The 17085-nt window shown below is 40.8% G+C and overlaps 1 protein-coding gene across 6 annotated transcripts in view; it reads left to right on the top strand.

Moving 5' to 3' along the window:
- The window catches only part of fgd4a (FYVE, RhoGEF and PH domain containing 4a), an 82996-nt gene that overhangs the window by 60668 nt on the left and 5243 nt on the right, over positions 1-17085 (top strand). For all 6 annotated transcript variants that reach the window (XM_053500143.1, XM_053500147.1, XM_053500146.1 and 3 more), the window contains 13 exons: positions 4326-4692; positions 8725-8811; positions 9641-9786; positions 10195-10351; positions 10509-10647; positions 11612-11670; positions 11899-12045; positions 12633-12805; positions 14545-14575; positions 14655-14738; positions 14841-14966; positions 15081-15227; positions 16447-16587. In XM_053500143.1, coding sequence (XP_053356118.1) covers positions 4326-4692; positions 8725-8811; positions 9641-9786; positions 10195-10351; positions 10509-10647; positions 11612-11670; positions 11899-12045; positions 12633-12805; positions 14545-14575; positions 14655-14738; positions 14841-14966; positions 15081-15227; positions 16447-16587 — 1804 coding nt within the window. The remainder of the gene's footprint in view (positions 1-4325; positions 4693-8724; positions 8812-9640; positions 9787-10194; positions 10352-10508; positions 10648-11611; positions 11671-11898; positions 12046-12632; positions 12806-14544; positions 14576-14654; positions 14739-14840; positions 14967-15080; positions 15228-16446; positions 16588-17085) is intronic.

Genomic DNA, 17085 nt, shown 5'->3' with positions numbered 1-17085 from the left:
TGTAAATTAGTTTGTGTGTGTGTGTGTGTGCAATGGATTGGCACCCTGTCCAGGGTGTATCCCGCTCGTTCCCTCAGTCTCCTGGGATAGGCTCCAGACACCCCGTGACCCTAAATACAGGATAAAGCGGTATAGATGATGAGTGAGATTTCCTGTTCTAGTAATGTTGGTACACAGAAAGAATAAAGTCACTAGATAATGCCGCCTGAAGACGGAAAAAAAAAGAAAAACAAAACGATGTATTAATAATGACCCCCTCTGTCTGGGACATTCAGTTTCATGTTCCATGCCTGGAATGCTTTTCTAGTATTAAGTATGTCATTTGATTATTGCCTGGCTAGTAGCTCGGGCAGGTTTTCGGTCAGATACAGATGAGAATTATTTTGTGTTATCATAGATAGCTTGTGTTCTACAACCAACCGCGTTATTGCTGTATTTGCAGTCTTGTCGTGCCTTTTTTCATTCAGGCACAAATATGAATAAAAAGCTAAGAAGCACCAAAGCATCAGTAACTGAATGTCACCATTTAGGAAGAGCCACCCGCTGTCGTAATGCACCTCTATTTGTGTAACAAACAAGGTCGGTTTCAAGGCTGCACGGGAAGACCTTATCAAAAAGTAGAAGTCTTCCAGTTGCGAGAAATGGTTTCTTAACAAGCGCTGATGGGAAAACAACAGACGAGATAGATTATGAGCGAGCAGGCCGAGAGTGCTTTGTAATTATTGTAGCAAGATTAGATTTACAATCTGAAGCCTAAACACCGTATGAATGTATTTTACTGTTTACTTCTGCTTTAGATGCGGAGGATCTTATACTGTATACACAGTTTACTGAGGTTAGACTGCACCCTGCTGGTGGAATTCAGCAACTCAATTATAGTTAATTGATGATTTCTGAGGCTGGTAACTCTGGTTTCGGTCTTGGGTTTTGCATGATTTTGACTCATGGGGAATTTGACAGGTCTTCAGATGGTACAGTATGTTACACATCTGTATAAAATCATCTGACTGTATGGAAAAACAAGTCTCTATAAAGCCAGGGTTGGAAGCTGTGGAGCGGAAACAAGGGGTCTGCGATTTCATTAGTTTTTTAGCCCATCATTATCAAAGTGATTATATTCAGTATTATGTTTTAATAGTTATAGTCTGAAATTATACAAGCCGGCCTATAAATATAGTTACTTGGCTCTCAGGTGTTATGTCAGAGGCAAGTTCAGGAATAAAACCCCCACTGTATCATATTACAACAGCATCAGGTTGTGTGTGATTTATGTTAGACTTTAAAATGTTTTAATTCCTAAAATGAACGAAATCACAGTTTATTTTTCTAAGGACCGGCTACTGGACGCAGAATAGAATCATGTGCCACCCACAACAAGCCGATCTCTACTGCTATAAATATGCACACGTATACACACAGACATCCTGTTTGTGTTTCATGTCTAATGACGTCATTGTTGTTTTACATCTTGTGTAGGAGTTGTGCTCCTTGTTGTGTCACTAGATTCAGGTTCCTGTGGAAGGCCACAAGTACATATGATGGTGCACATGTGGCAGGTTGTGTTCCAAATAAATGAAATATAATAGTTGATTTTTAATAGGGGCCTTTTCTTTACTGGATTGGATTGGACAGATGGCGTTGGGTCTGAAAATACAATGTCTGGCCAAAAAGTAAAAAAAAAGTTGCACCGTCTAATATTTTAGCTCTGATTACGGCACACAATCTCATGCAAAGTCAAAACATTCCTTTTCTGCATTAATTTTTTGGCCAAACTCTTGTTCTGATGATGCAGGAGTGGAAGTCTTCTACAGAACATCCCAAAGACTTTCAATGGGGTTAAGGTCAGGACACTGTGATGACTAATACATGTACTAAAATGGTTTCTAACACTCTGAGAACCGCGCTTTTACTGTTCGAGTCCTAGAATATCTCGTACTATATGATTGTGTGATAACCTGGTCGTTCGGGTCGTCACCTGACTTCCTTTAGTGCCACGTAATGTTTCTGAGCCTAGACCTGACCAACTGAAGAAAACCCAGATTATAACACTTTCTCCAGAGGCCACTCTGCGTGACTGTTGTACCGCTTCATGCCTTCCCTTTTTACCCTGATGCTGTGGTTGTTTTCTTTGCTTGATTCAGGCCAATACATTTCTGAAACACAGTAACATCGTTTTCACGACCGCAGAATTTTTACCCATTCTGATATTGTTCCTAGTCACTGAATCAGTTAGGGTTAAAAGAATTGAAACATATCAATCACTCCAGTAATTATCCAACCGAAGGATCTTAAGTATTTGGCCGGGCAGTGTAGTTTCACCTGCCAAGTCATAATCTAATATTAAACGGATCAAAGAACCGGGTTGTTATTTAACAAAGAAAAACATTGCATCATGATGATGCTTTCTGCGAGGTGTACAATATATTTAGGGAGTTTGTCCACAATGAGAACGTCTTCAGGAATAAGAGATCTGCACTTCCTACCTTCTCTGTAAGATGAGTAGCTGTGGTTTTGTCTAATTAAAAAAACATGACCAGTAAGATTTCATTTCATTTTATTTTAACATTCCACAACGTTAAACATTGATTCAGACTATACAAGTATACAATAAATAAAAAGAATATTTATGAAAAATGACGAGTCTTTATTGTCATTACTGTCTTGGTCTTGCCTATCTACAGTATCTATAAAAAAAAAAAAAAAAAGTTTTGAGCATTTTAGTTTTGTGCAGCCTGTACTTTTACTATGCTAATTAGGCCCAACCTCGCTTCAATGGCACTGAGATCACATGACCCGAGACCTCATTATAATTTTGTTCAAAACAACCATGGACACAGAGCCAACTCGCAAAATAAGACGCAAGCTTTTTATGGAATCCGCCATGAAAATCTTTCCCTCGTTCGGGTTTCCGACATCATCTTCGTTTTTGACACCTTGTCATGTGATCGGTGCATTTGCATACTCATTAATATTTATTAGCGACTGCCAAAGATGGGCTTGTACACGGGATCAGTCTTGTTTGATCAGTTTTTTTTTAATTATTTCAATGTTTAAACAAATGATTTTATTTATTTATTTTTTCTTCATTTTAACATTCATTCTCACACAAGTAATATAAACTTTTGAGAACTATGTATGGTCCGTGTCAATCTTTAAACATAACCGATCAAAAGCGTGGTACCTTTTTAAATAATGACAATTTAGATTTTATTATCAGTATAAAAGGAGTAAAACATTTGGAAAATAGTAAAAATAATGTCCGGGTAGCGATATCACGGTATTATTTTTATTATTTATTAATTTTTCTATAACAGCGTATCGCGGTGTTAAATTCCTTTTATACAGTATAGAGTAAAAAACTGCCCCATCTCATATTTCTTCAACCAGATTTTTTTTTTTTTGAACTAAATAACTGATTGTACAGTACCTTGTCCTGGTGTGGTGCACTGCATCGAGCGCACCACCCTCAGGTCCTGCCATCCACCCTCAGGTCCTGCCATCCACCCTCAGGTCCTGCCATCCACCCAGTACAGGAAAGGGCTGTCTGCAGGTGGGCCACAGTGTGGGAAGCAGCTGGAGGGACTGCAGGATGTATTCGTGTAGGGTGTGTGTTTAAAGAGGTCTGGCCCCGTTTTTTTGTTCGTGTGTGTGTATGAAAAGTCTACAGAAAGCAGAATCTTATTCTCATTTTGGATCATCTTTACCATCCACCTGTACTGCCAAGCCTATGGGTGAAGAGTTTCTAAAGACTCACTACTGTACATGTTCTGTCTGTCAAAGAGCTTGTGTGTGTGTGTGTGTGAATATAATCTTGGCACGTGCTCTGAAGTAGGGCAGCAGGGTATCTCTCGGGACGCGGTGCGGCGGTACCTCCTCAACCTATCCTCTCTCTTTTCCTTTGCCTGTTCCTCCCATCCTCCTCTTCCTTTTTTTTTTTTGTTTTTTTTTACCCCCCCTGACCTGCACGCTCTCACATCCTCTGCTAACCCGCATGCGCACTTCAACACACACACATACACACAATGTACTGCCCTACTTGATAGAGGAAGTTTGTGCAGCTAGAGTGGAGTATTTTTAACCCAGACACTCACATTTTCACACATGCTCGCTCTCTCTCTCTCTCTCTCTCCCTCTTTCTCCGTCTCTCTCACGCTAGATTCCTCACCGCCTTGCAAATTCGCAAGACAGATAGATACCGGTGCTCTTCACACAGCAGAGGTTGTTTCGTTCATTGGAAACGCAAAAAAAAGGAGGAAGAAGAAATTGACCTAGCTACTTTCTCTCTGTCTTTTTTTTTTTCTCTTTTCTTTTTTTTTTACGCGCAGACACCCAGAAAGGAGGGACGGCTCTCCTCAGAAACACACCGCCAAAGCTGGGAAGGGCAGTCCGGTGAACAGGGGTTGCCAGAAAGCGACGGACACTAAAGAGCAGACTCAGGACGGCAGCGACAGCCATGACCACACGCCGTCTACCAATGGAGTGTTAGGTCAGATGGACAGAAACGGTGATGACAGCGGAGCTGCGAGACCAGACGGCGAACCGCTGCTGAATGGAGAAATGGTGGAGCAAAGTTCGGACGGGGACGCAGACGCGTCGCAGAGTTTCACTGAGAAAGAGGATGAGAGAAGGAGAACAGAGACCCAGACCAGCATGGATGAGACCAGCTTGGATGACAAGGAAATGGAGCACAAGGTTGGTGTGTGTTACACGTCTTGACTTTTGAACATTTGCATGTGTATTTGTCATATTTTTGATGCACCGTGTGTGAATATGCATGTTAGAGATATGGTAGAGCTGCAGGGAGAGAGCAGTGTGTTGTTTTGCTTGGTGCATATCTCTTCGGCGGGCAGACTCGTTATTTGACACGTCCTGCCCACTGGAGCTAGATGGAGCTCCCCAGAGTTGCCAAGCGGGTGCTATATGACTATAAAGCAACATTGCTGTAGAGACGATATTCACCCTGAGTAACGCTTCCATTTACAGCATTTACATTAATGTTCTAATCTCTCTGATCAGTGTTTTACATTTCTTGCTCTACGCCGGTAATCTATCCCAATTAATTAACCGCTTACCCTTTGATGAATGGCTGGTTTGTTTGGATAGATGAAGAAGTTGAAAGAACTGACTTCCTCAGTGATGTGAAACCGATATGTTACACATGAATCACTAACAATTTGATAACATTATTATTATTATTATTAGAGGATGACGGCTAACGTAACATCAGTGATGATGAAATCGTTCTTTTTTGGTATTCAGACAGTTTTTTTTTGTTTGTTTTTTAATGCAAGCTAGTTTACCAACAAACTAGCTGCTTCCTCTTTTTTCTTTTTTCATCTTCTTCCAGCAAGATGTATGCATATCTTAAAGAACAAAGAAAAAAAGTTGGTAATGTTGAAACGAGACACAGGGACGTTACTCTGATGAAATCAGTGCCGAATGGACAGAAAAGAAGAAGCATTCGGACTGAAAAAGAGCACACAATGACTGAAAGAGTAGGAACCCATCTGTCTCAAAGTCTCGCCAGGAGGACAGAGAGACATCCTCTAATTCAGTTCTCATGCAGGTCCTTAACAGATCTTCCTGAACCCGAGTCTACCTTTCTTTATACTGTAGTGTATATCCCTCACCGTGTCTCCCTGTAGGGCCAAAGGTATACAGACGCCTGACCGTTACTTTGTGTGCTGAGGTCTTACGATTTCTCTTCAGCAGGACTAAGACGCCCAAAACCCTTTCCATCATGACGTTGTCCATGCGCACACACTAAGCTCGTGGATTCCACACTTGACATCATCAGTGCCTGACCTCATTAGCAATCTAATGGAAAGAAGAGTAGACCTTCTTGTACTGTAACGGCGAACTACCCATGTTTTGTCAAAACCGGGTCCATTTCAGATGGGACGAATCGGTGTCCCTATACTTTTGGTCACACACTGTGTCTTTTTGTTCCCCGTCAACACTAGCCCCTCCTTTACTGTATATACTCGTTTCCTCTTTACCACACTCTCATTTCCTGCCTGCCTTCGACTAGCTCTCTTAATTCCACATGGTGTCCCGTATACAGTCTTCACAAACACTCTCAGTGACCAAACACTACTAAACCAAACCCCACCTCATCTATTAGAGAGTTTAGATTTTGAGTATTTCATTTATTTCGTTTTTCCCTTAGGGTTATTAAAGTCCATCTCTATTGATTTTACCGTATATTGGCTGCAAGTGCGTTATTCAGAATGCTTGACAGAAAGCCTGGCAGATACAGTCTGTGGCTGCGACTTAAAGATACGAGACGAACCGGGGGCCGACGGAACGCAAGAAGAAGAAAAAAAAAACAAAAACGAGGGGTTGTACTTTCATGTGGGCGAGCTGTCATGTCAAGGTTGTGGGTGTGAAGAGGTCTCTGGTGAAGCTCGAATGTAGCGTGATATATTTACAAAGTTCATTCATCCGAGCTTAGTACTTACGGTGCGATGAAACTTCTGGTTTGTTTGTTTGTATTTTTCGAACCCATTTGAGTAATGTAGAAAGATTGTGAAGTGTTGGTGATATTGCTGATCTTTCTGATCGATGGTTTCTGCTGTGTGTACATCTGTGTCGTGAATAAGCCAGCACTCGTTATATACTGTAGTGGTAATATCATGGTGTAATATTACACTACTACACGTCTCGGGCTGAGACCGGTTATAATCTCGAGTAAGGTACGGTACAGTAGCCGGGTTTGAGAAACCATCCGAGCATGCTGACAATGCTATCATTTCTACTTTTGTGTTCTTGCCAGTGTTTTTCTATTGTCTCTTCGACTAGGCAGGGGGGGTTCATGATTAATCCCCCCACACACTCCCCTCCCTCCACACACACTCCCCTCCCCACCCGACACCGGACCGACTCTTAGAGCAGCACCATGCTTTGTCTTCCTACATACAGTACATACAGTACATACTGTAAGGAAGTTCTCTCTCCAGCCCTGAGCTAGCAACAATACAACAATGGCACTGTGTATGTGTGGTATAGAAATAAAGTCACAGTGTGTGTGTGTGTGTGGTGAGAATGAACTTTGGCTCTGACCTTTGGAGTCCAGTTTCCCATTCAGCTGCGACATCCTTAGCATGCAGAGTATTCTGAGCCGCACGTCTTGCTCGGTTAGACGTGATGAATTCAGCTTGCCCAGCACACCTGCGTGTTTTTCCTGCCCTCAAGGCTTCATAATTATCTAATCATGTGACTCTGAGTCGAGCTGTGTAGTGTAACGGCATTCCAGGGTGGGAGTTAACAGTAACTAAGGCCAATTCCAAGATCTTGAGAGTGTAATATGAGCTGATAGGGGTGTGTGTGTGTGTGTGTGTGTGTGGTGGATTCTGATACGTGTCTTTTTAGACCGGTCGACCTTTTTTATCCCTCATCTCTGAGTCACCATGACTGAGGGCTCGACAAATTATGAATCTGTTATCTTAGCAAGTAGGCAAATAAAAAGCTTGTTATTTTTTTTTGGTTTTTTTTGCTTAAATGGTAATGATTATAATGTTTGGTGTTACGTTAGTCACGTTAGCATTTATTAAATGCATTTATTGTTTATTCTCAGCCCTAGTCATTATCCGGGTATAAGGAAGAGGTAGAACATCGTGTCGACGAAATCTCAGCAAGGCACTGGCTATAATATGGACTTGGCCAAAGCATAGTATTGGTGCTGATTTTATTTGTCTATTTATTTTTTGTTATACATATAATACAGAAAATGTGTGTGGCCAAAGAAGCTACTTCTGATGTTTATGCAACCTGGAAGTGAGCATTCTTGCTTCCTTAAAATTGAAAGTTGCTAACATTTTCAGCGTTATAAATGATACATACTTTTTATGAGTATTGATAGTAAAATTAGTACAACCTTAAAGGTAAAGTAAAAACTTAAAAAGCGAAAAATGTGTAGTGTCCGTAACCCTGTCAAATTCATGCTGTAACATCTTAACAGTTTAGCATTTTATAATAATACTTTTTTACGTTGATGTTTTTTCATGTGAAATTTAAATTGGCCAAGTTTCATCTAAATAACTATTAAGATCTTGAAAGATTTGAATTCAAAAAAGTTACGGACTCTACATAAAAGGGCGTAGAATTTTATTTATCTACTGTGTTTCTCTTTATCTGATAAAAATATAAATGTGCCGCATATTTACACAACAATGAAGCATGGATGGGGAGATAAGAATCATTAAGTATTATGAAAAATAGTGTTATATGATCCTATCTGAAAATTCTCTTTTTATTCACCTACAGTAGGTGAGACGTGTTTTAACACCATATGTTGGTCGAGTGTCTTTTGATGAGGTGTTGGTGTGTACTAAGCAAGAGAGTTCAATACCACTGCACTTTATTTACTGATTGAGCACAGAGGTCACCCACGCGCCTGTGCCTGCCAGACATGTAAATTAATCTGACTGTAAAAGCTAGTGCATGGGTCCAGAAGACAGGAAGCTCTAGAGATACCAGTGCATGCTGTAGTCACAGGAGGTGGAGCTGAAGTGAAATGCATTTTGTTTATATCCAGCTAGTAGGTTTCTTGTCCTCCGGTTATTCAGCAAGAAAAAGAAAATAAAAACAAAAACACTGGTGACCGTTAGCCTACTGAGCATTTTCTGGCACCTAGAAATTAAAGGTTTCAAATGAGGTCATCGCTTCCTGCTACTTCTCTGTTCTGTAGGGTTTGATTTTGTTTGATCTTCTTTGCTGTTTTAGGAGACGAACGAACAGAAACTGTACAAGATCGCCAATGAGCTCCTGCAGACAGAGAAGGCCTACGTGGCAAGACTTAATTTATTACAGGTAGGTGTAGCTGCATGTTGTGGGTCCATACATTATAGGATGTTGAATATTTCCAGAGCGTTTTACTTGTTTTCTTTGTTTTATTTAAGCCAAAAAGGCTTTAAAAAGGATAAGCATGTAATTTCAGCTCATTGTCATTGAGTACAGCTGATAATTGAGAATATGTTGGGACTAAGGTTTAATATTAATCTATATTACTTGGATATTACTTGGATAAAGTATCACTATTAAAAAAGCCATAACATTTAACAATCAGCCATAACATTTAACATCATATGACATTAAACAAAAGTGGTCACAGGATCATGGGCACCCAAGGCTCACCCATGCCCATGCCAGCCTAACCGGTACGATCCCACAGAAAAAGCAATTGCTAAAAAAAAAAGTCCGCGCTGACCACCAAAGAAAGCCACCACACCCCACCATACACGGGGCCAAGCAGGCAAAACACCTGCTTCCAAACACCCCTGATCTCAATCCGTTCGGGCATCCATGGGATCCACCAGACCAGGTCTGGTTCACACACCCAACAGTGGCAGCTTGGGTGCTGGGGCTTGAACCCCTGACCTTCTGATAAATAACCTAGAGCTTTAACCGCTGAACCACCACTTCCTCAACAGAATTGGTGACTTAAGATTTCCTTTGAATTATGGAATTTGCTCAGTAATTATGATTATGATTTGCTCAGTTGCTTCATTGTAAAGAATTTCACCATCACTATCCAAAACCTGTTTAGCAGGATATGGGATTCAGATGACCTAAGACGCAGAAAACTACTATAAATATCTTGATATTTACACGCATCCCCCTCCTCGGCCTTCTTGCGCAGGTGTTCAATGAGAAGCTGATGGAGGAGGCAGGAAAAGGCACGTTCCCTGTGGAAGTGGTAAAGAACATCTTCTCCAATATCTCCTCCATCAATGCCTTCCACAACCAGTTTCTTCTGCCAGATCTGGAGAAACGCATGGGAGAATGGTAAGAGAGGGAAGAACCCGTCCTGCTCACATTTCTCCTTTCACTCACCTTATCTTAATCTCAATTAACTGTAAACCTTTCGGATGTGTATGCTGTATGCTGATCTATAAGTACTGTATGAGAAATGTATGATGGTCTTTATGGTGCATTTCAACCTTTATTTGAAGTGAATAAGCAAACACGTTATCTGCCCGCTGATCAGTTCCTCCAGAGTGGTTAGGGGGTCAGCTGCCTGAAACTGTTTCATTTCCTTTGTATTTTTGGGATGTCTTGTGCAAAGCGCAACAGTTTATTTTTGACAAGCGTATTTTCCCTTTTAAGACATATGGGTGACTCATTGTCTCCTTATAGACGGGTTCTGGATGTGCTTGCAACATCTGATATTATTCTATTTCATCGCCGTCACAGGGAGATGACGCCTCGGATCGGGGACATCCTGCAGAAACTAACACCCTTTCTGAAGATGTATGCAGAGTACGTGAAGAACTTTGATAAAGCCATGGAGCTCCTGAAGCAGTGGACCGATCGCTCGCCTCAGTTTAAGTCCATTATTCAGGACATCCAGGTGAGGTTTAGGTGCAATTCTTTCTTCTTCTTTTTTTTTTCTTCTTTTTTTGCATGTAATATTTGCTAGTGTATAAAACAAGAAGTGTATTACAAAACTTGACCTCTCACCAGTTGGTCATTGCCTCCTTGTTGTGTGGTTGTTGTCCCGATTACAGAAGCAGGAAGTGTGTGGGAGTCTGACGCTGCAGCATCACATGCTGGAACCAGTACAGAGAGTACCGAGATACGAGATGCTCCTTAAAGACTACCTGAAAAAGCTTCCTCAGGACCACGTGGACCGGCGGGAGGCTGAGAGTGAGTCATACCAGTCAAGTCTATTAGTAGCATCTCCGCAGTCTTATCGGTGTGTTTTGTTTTTTTTGCCTGATCTCCAAATGAGGCGCAGAACAAAACTGGACAAGATCACATGTCCTGGGGCCAAGGGAGAAAAGACTGGTTGTGCTGTGTAGGTGGATTTGATGGCACCGCGATATTTGCCAATCACAGGCATCTGTGAGCTCATGTGTTCAGTAGAGAACAACTGCAATTGAAAAAATAGCTTCAATAGTTGCGAGGTCTAACCTTGTATATCTGATTTACACGTTTACATCATTAATATTTTAAAGACATTAAAATATGTCTTTAATATAACATCAGCACTGGAGTCATGAGCTGCCATATATAGCCATGCAACACTGCAAAACTGACATCCTGCCAAGTGATAAGATTTGGAATATAGTAATAATTTGGTGCCCAATTCATGTATACAAATGATTCTTTTGTATGATTCTTGATCTCTTCCTTCCAGAACCAATTTGAATCCATTGATTTGATAACTTGGTCATTCAGGTCGTCACCTGACTTCATTTTTACCCTGATTTACTAACAATATGGAACCTGAACTCAGAGATCATATGACTTTTTTCCAGTACTCCAAAGTCCATTCTTTAAGCTCCCTAGCAAATTCAAGGCTTTTTGTTTGGTTTTTCCTTTTTTCCCTCCTAATCACATTTATTTACCGAAGTTGGCAGTTCAGCAATATACTTCCAAGTTTTCATGATGTTTTAACAAAATTGCATCAATTTCAGCTTCTTAGTTGTTCTCTTTGCTTGATGCAGGCCCTTCTGTATCTCCAACTTTTTTTTGACCTGGCAGTATATACGATTGTTTATCCTACTTTGAGGCATTTTCACTTATGTTAAGCTTTTTATATATAGTTCCTTTCTTCAAATGTCTCCCATCTACTCCCTGATGCATGATATCCTTCGTCTTGTTTCAGAGTCATTGGAGATCATCGCCATGGCAGCCACGCACTCGAACACTGCAATTCGCAAATCTGTAAGTGCTGTTATTTTTATTTTTTCTTCTTCTAGCTTCCTTCATGCATTTCAGCCTAATACAATTAGAGCACAGTTAAAGTCCATTACCCTCGACTTGCACCGGTACTGAATGAGCTATTTTTAGCGCCTCAGCAGCGACTCTGTTAGGATGTGATGGGAATGAGAAGTAATCCTCGATCCTGAGTGTTGCTGTCTGTTCTCATGCTCTCCGTGCCGTTCCTCACAGGAGAATCTGAAGAAACTGCTGGAGATTTATGAGATGCTGGGGGAGGAAGAGGACATTGTGAATGCCTCCAATGAGTTCATTAAGGAGGGACATATTCTCAAACTGGCAGCCAGGAACACTTCAGCTATGGACCGATACCTCTTTCTGGTGAGAAATTCATGCAGAACTTATATTCATGCAGTATTCAGAGGAGAAAACTGATTATTAATATTATTTTTAAGAATTTTGAATTGCAGCACTAGTGTTACGCTTAAAGGTGCATGCTACATGCTGTAAGGTGAGGTCGTTTTCCTGAACGATTTTGCATGTACACCCCCTCTGGTAGAAACATGTCACTGCAAACCACTTGAGGAAGAACGTTTCATAATGTGGGTTGCTGTTTGTCATTCTTGACTGCATGGATTAATCATATGGGTTATAGTGCACATGTTTAGAGACCTCTTTAGTCAGTATGCATAACTTTTTGAGCGATGTCTTATCTGGTGTGGGACATGGCTCAGGTTTTGTCAACACAGTTTATTCAAATCCTACTGGTTTTCACTGTATTTCTCAATTTTTCTACTTGTTAATGTAGTAAAATTAAGCAGATTTCAGCTATTCAGGACAAAATGGCGTCAATCATGTTCAGAAAGCTCCACCTCCTCGACTAGCATTCAAGGCGTTATTTTGACCTACCTGAACCTAGTTTATGTGCACAGTTGTTAACTATGCCTTTGTTTTACTCCTCTATACAGTTCAACAACATGCTGCTCTACTGCGTTCCCAAGTTCAGCCTAGTGGGCCAGAAGTTTACGGTGCGCACACGAATCGGCCTCGATGGGATGAAGGTGCAGGAGACGTATAACGAGGATTACCCTCATACATTCCAGGTGTCTGGGAAGGAACGTACCCTGGAGCTGCAGGCCAGGTGAATACCGGTTTAACTGTGTTTCAGTCGAAAGCAGTGATGGTGCTGGTAAATGTATAATGATGAAACGTGATGAAAGGTTTTTGATTTTGATTGCCGTGTAACCTTGCTGAGCCTAGACCTGACCAGTTTAAACAACCACAGATCATAACACTGCCTCCCGAGGCTTGTACAGAGGGAGCTATGCATTATGGGTGCAGTCCGGTATTTTAACCCATCTGAATTGACGCCATGTTTGTTAGGTTTTTTTTTTTTTTTATATATATAGTTTACGATATACTGGACTGTAAACCAGATCAAATTTGTCAAATTTCGTGCCGAATCCTGGTGATACCTCTGCCACTGAAGCCAGGAGTACAATAGAGCTAAAATGCCCAGGCTCTATACACATTTTTAACTTTCTCTCCCTCCTATCAATCATTGTGACATTAGCTAATCATAGGTTCCTGTGAGCACATGTAGACAGATAACGCTTTCCTCTGAGTGGGTTACACTGCCTGCCACAGAAAAGATGTGGTTAGCTGCTTTCAGGAAGCACATGATGCACTTTGTAGTCCCTGGTTGGTAGCTGTCATGTAATGGGGGAAAAAAAAACGGGCAATGACATAATGACGTAGGAGGGAAAAATTTTTTTTTATATATATTTATATATATCCTGTGTTTGATTTTCGTGTCAGGTCTGTGGGTATGGAGTTGGTGGGTTTCCTCCCATCGTCCAAGAATATGCATGATACCACAGTACAAAATGTGAATAAATACAATGCTCACCATTGGCCTCCACAGTCCCTGGTTGAACTACAGAGGTTCCTAGATGGATGGATGGATGGATGGATGGATATATATATATATATTCGGATTGCGAGTAATGCGGTTCGCGGGTGTGCCGCAAGACAAGCATAGATTTTAAATAAATTTTGACTTGGAAAACGAGCAGGTCTTGGTTTATGAGTCCTGAGTATCATGTATCACGCATTCGCTTCTTGTTTTGATGCCGAGCGTCTTATAGGTATAATAAACATCCGTGTACTGTACTTTATTTACTATAACACTGTGCCCGCGTGTGTGTGTGACATAAGACATATTTTATTTTGTGTCTGTATGTGTGTGTGTATAGCATGTGTGTAAAGCAAAAGCAAGTCTCATTAGAGAGGTTAAAGATCCATTTTCTTCCTCTGCTCAAGGCTTAGCCTGCTCTATGTGTCTGTGGTGTGCGTCAATGGACACTGTGCCACACACACACACACACACACACACACACACAGACTCCTTCTACTTTCGCCTTCACAGACACACACACACTCTTTATCTCTGCTCTACACACAAACACTGCTCTGTCGTGATTCTTTTCAAAGGTAAAGTGCAGGTTAATTTGCTTTTATTTTTACTTTACCGCAGTGATTCTGTTAGTGTGTCGCTTAATCGGGTGTCATTAGAGAGATTTCTTGTTTATTTTTCCTTTTAAAGGTAAAGTGCAGGTTAATTTTTTTTTTTTTACTTAATATTTTGTGTTAATTATTTTTATGTATTTATTTTTTTGGGCTGTGGAACAAATTATTTGAGTTTCCATTATTTCTTATGGGAAAACTCAATTTCAAATTGGTGTTTTGGAATATGAGCCTGCTTCCGAAACGAATTATGCTCATAATCCAAGATTCCACTGTAGTATTCTTTAATAGTAATGCATTGTCATGTGTCCAGCATAAATGTTTGTAACTCTTGTTTGTTTCCTTTCTCATCAGCTCTGAACAAGATAAAGAGAGCTGGATAAAGGTAAAACTTTGCTTCAGTTTGTACTCTTTGCATTTCTCATATGAGGTTTCCTCTGACAGCGGTGTTGATTGACTTTCAGGCATTCCAAGAAACAATCGGGATCTTTCACCAAAAGAATGAGACGTTTAAAATGGCTGCTAAAGAAGTGGATGAGGAAGTGTCGGTGAGTATCACCGGTTCTGACAACTGTTTCAGGTTCACACGTTAGCCTTTGGTTCACGTTTTGACGATCGCTTCATGATGTGTGTATGTGTTCGTGTTTTAGATAACGGACCTGGGAAAGCGGGCGCCACGCTGGATTCGAGACAACGAGGTGACCATGTGTATGAAGTGTAGGGAACCTTTTAACGCTCTCACCCGTAGGAGGCATCACTGTCGAGCTTGTGGTTATGTAAGTGACACAATGTTAAGCTTTGCTTCTTTTATTGCGCAACCCTTTTAATTATTACTCCATGCATTTGGGAGGTATTGACATGCTTATCCTGGTGGGTGTTTTTTTTCTCAGGTGGTATGCTGGAAATGCTCAGACAATAAGGCTCCTCTGGAGTATGATGGCAATAAGATGAATAAAGTGTGTCGAGACTGTTACTCCATTTTAAAAGGCCACACAGACAGCGAGGAGAAGGAGGGCAAGAAGAAGGGCATTCTGGAGGTGAGCAGAGTAAACTATAGTAGATCACGTCTTGTGGTACAGATGTTAATCTCGTGTCACACTGGTTGTGCATGCATTCTAAGCTGTATTTAAAGGTGTTAGGTTTATACAAGAGGCGTTCAAGTCAAACCGGGACTTTTAATGACCTTTCTGATGAAAGACAATGGAACATTGCAGGAACTCCAAGCCATTTCCACATGTTTGGGCAATTACCGGAGTTCCTGGGAGGCCGGCGTTTCAGATTATGGCTCCACCATACCGAGAAAGATTTCTACCATGATGGTATCTACTGTAAGCACTAGTGAAACACTGGCATATGCATTAGTGTAGCAGGGGATTATATAGAGAAATTTTTACTCTCATAAATATGTCCTGTGCATTTTTTTTTATTTTTTTTTATTTTTTTTATCATTTGTAAAATTCTTCTGCATAAGATCAAATTACAACTGAACTTACATTGAATTCAAGTTAATTTTATTTACATAGCACTTTTAACAATATTCATTGTTACAAAGAAGCTGGATGTCGGGTTACATCTCTCATGAGCATGCTAGAGGCGACAATGGTGAGAAAATAAAACTCCCTGAGAGGAAGAAAACTTGAGCGGAAAAAATGTCTTCTTCTGGCTGACGTAATAAATCATTTCTATTCTACAATAAAGTGTTGGCACAGCGTCTTACCCTGCAGGATGCCCTTCCTGACTCAGTCCTCCCCTTCCATTTTATCCAGCTTGGGAGCAGCACTCCATCCAGTCAGGCTGGGGTTTGAACATTGGGTGGGAATTGAACCCAATGGGTGGGAATCGAACCCCACCAATCTTTCTGATTCTGACAATCCTAAAACTATCACCTTTTAGAATGTATGATTATGACCTGCATGGTGATGCATAAGGTCGCTAATGTCATTAGAGCGCCAGGATTACTTTGGAGTGTGAAGATGAACCACACTTGATGATCTCCATCAGTCAGGGTTACAGAGAATGAAGCGCTTCTTTGTTCCCTCATGGGGGGTTGCTAGTGTGTGAGCGCGTACTCTCGCTGAAAACCACAACGGCTTTTACTGTTCTGCTTCCCCCCGGTTTTTTGGTTTCAGTTTAAGGTCGACCTGTTATCTTACACGGGAAGTGTGCGACTCTCATCTCTCTTAAGATAAATGTATTTACCCAGCGCTCTCTCTCTCTCTCTCTCTCTCTCTCTCTCTCTCTCTCTGTTCATGGCAGATCGAGGCGGCACAGTTCTCAGGCAGCAGTATAATGTGCGGCTTCCTGCAGTACTGTGAGAAGAATAAACCCTGGCAGAAAGTCTGGTGTGTCATTCCTGAGAAGGAGGCTTTAGTGCTCTATCTGTACGGAGCACCGCAGGTGAGCGCAACGTGGCAACACTCCTCAAGCTCTTCTATAAAAATAAAATAGATAAATAAATCAAGCTTGGATATTAAACACTCCCTGAAACAACAGTCTGGTCACAAGTTCACAAAAATCTTCCTCATGACTCGTGGTGTAGGAAGCACTTCTGCTTTTGTTTAGAGAGTGAATAAGGATTTGGATTAAACATGATTTATTGGGTTTTAGACTGAAGCATGCATGTGTATTATTAACAATTGTATTATTACCACCGTTTTTCATAATACTTAATGCTTCTTATCTTCCGATCCTTTCTTTGTTTTTTGTAAGCATGCATACAGATTTATATTTTTATCAGATAAAAATAAACACATTTGCTAAATACAATTTCATGCCCTTTTATGTATGTAGTGTCCGTAACCTTTTTAAATCAGAATCTTTTAATGATCTGAAATGTCATTCAGATGAAACTTGCCCAGTTTAGGTTTCACCTGAAAAAGTGTATTATTCTAAAAT

The sequence above is a fragment of the Clarias gariepinus genome, chromosome 7 (assembly GCF_024256425.1).
Source record: "Clarias gariepinus isolate MV-2021 ecotype Netherlands chromosome 7, CGAR_prim_01v2, whole genome shotgun sequence".
Classification (NCBI taxonomy): domain Eukaryota; kingdom Metazoa; phylum Chordata; class Actinopteri; order Siluriformes; family Clariidae; genus Clarias; species Clarias gariepinus.
The sequence above is the reverse complement of the archived record's forward strand: the minus strand, read 5'-3'. Positions and strand labels throughout refer to the sequence as shown.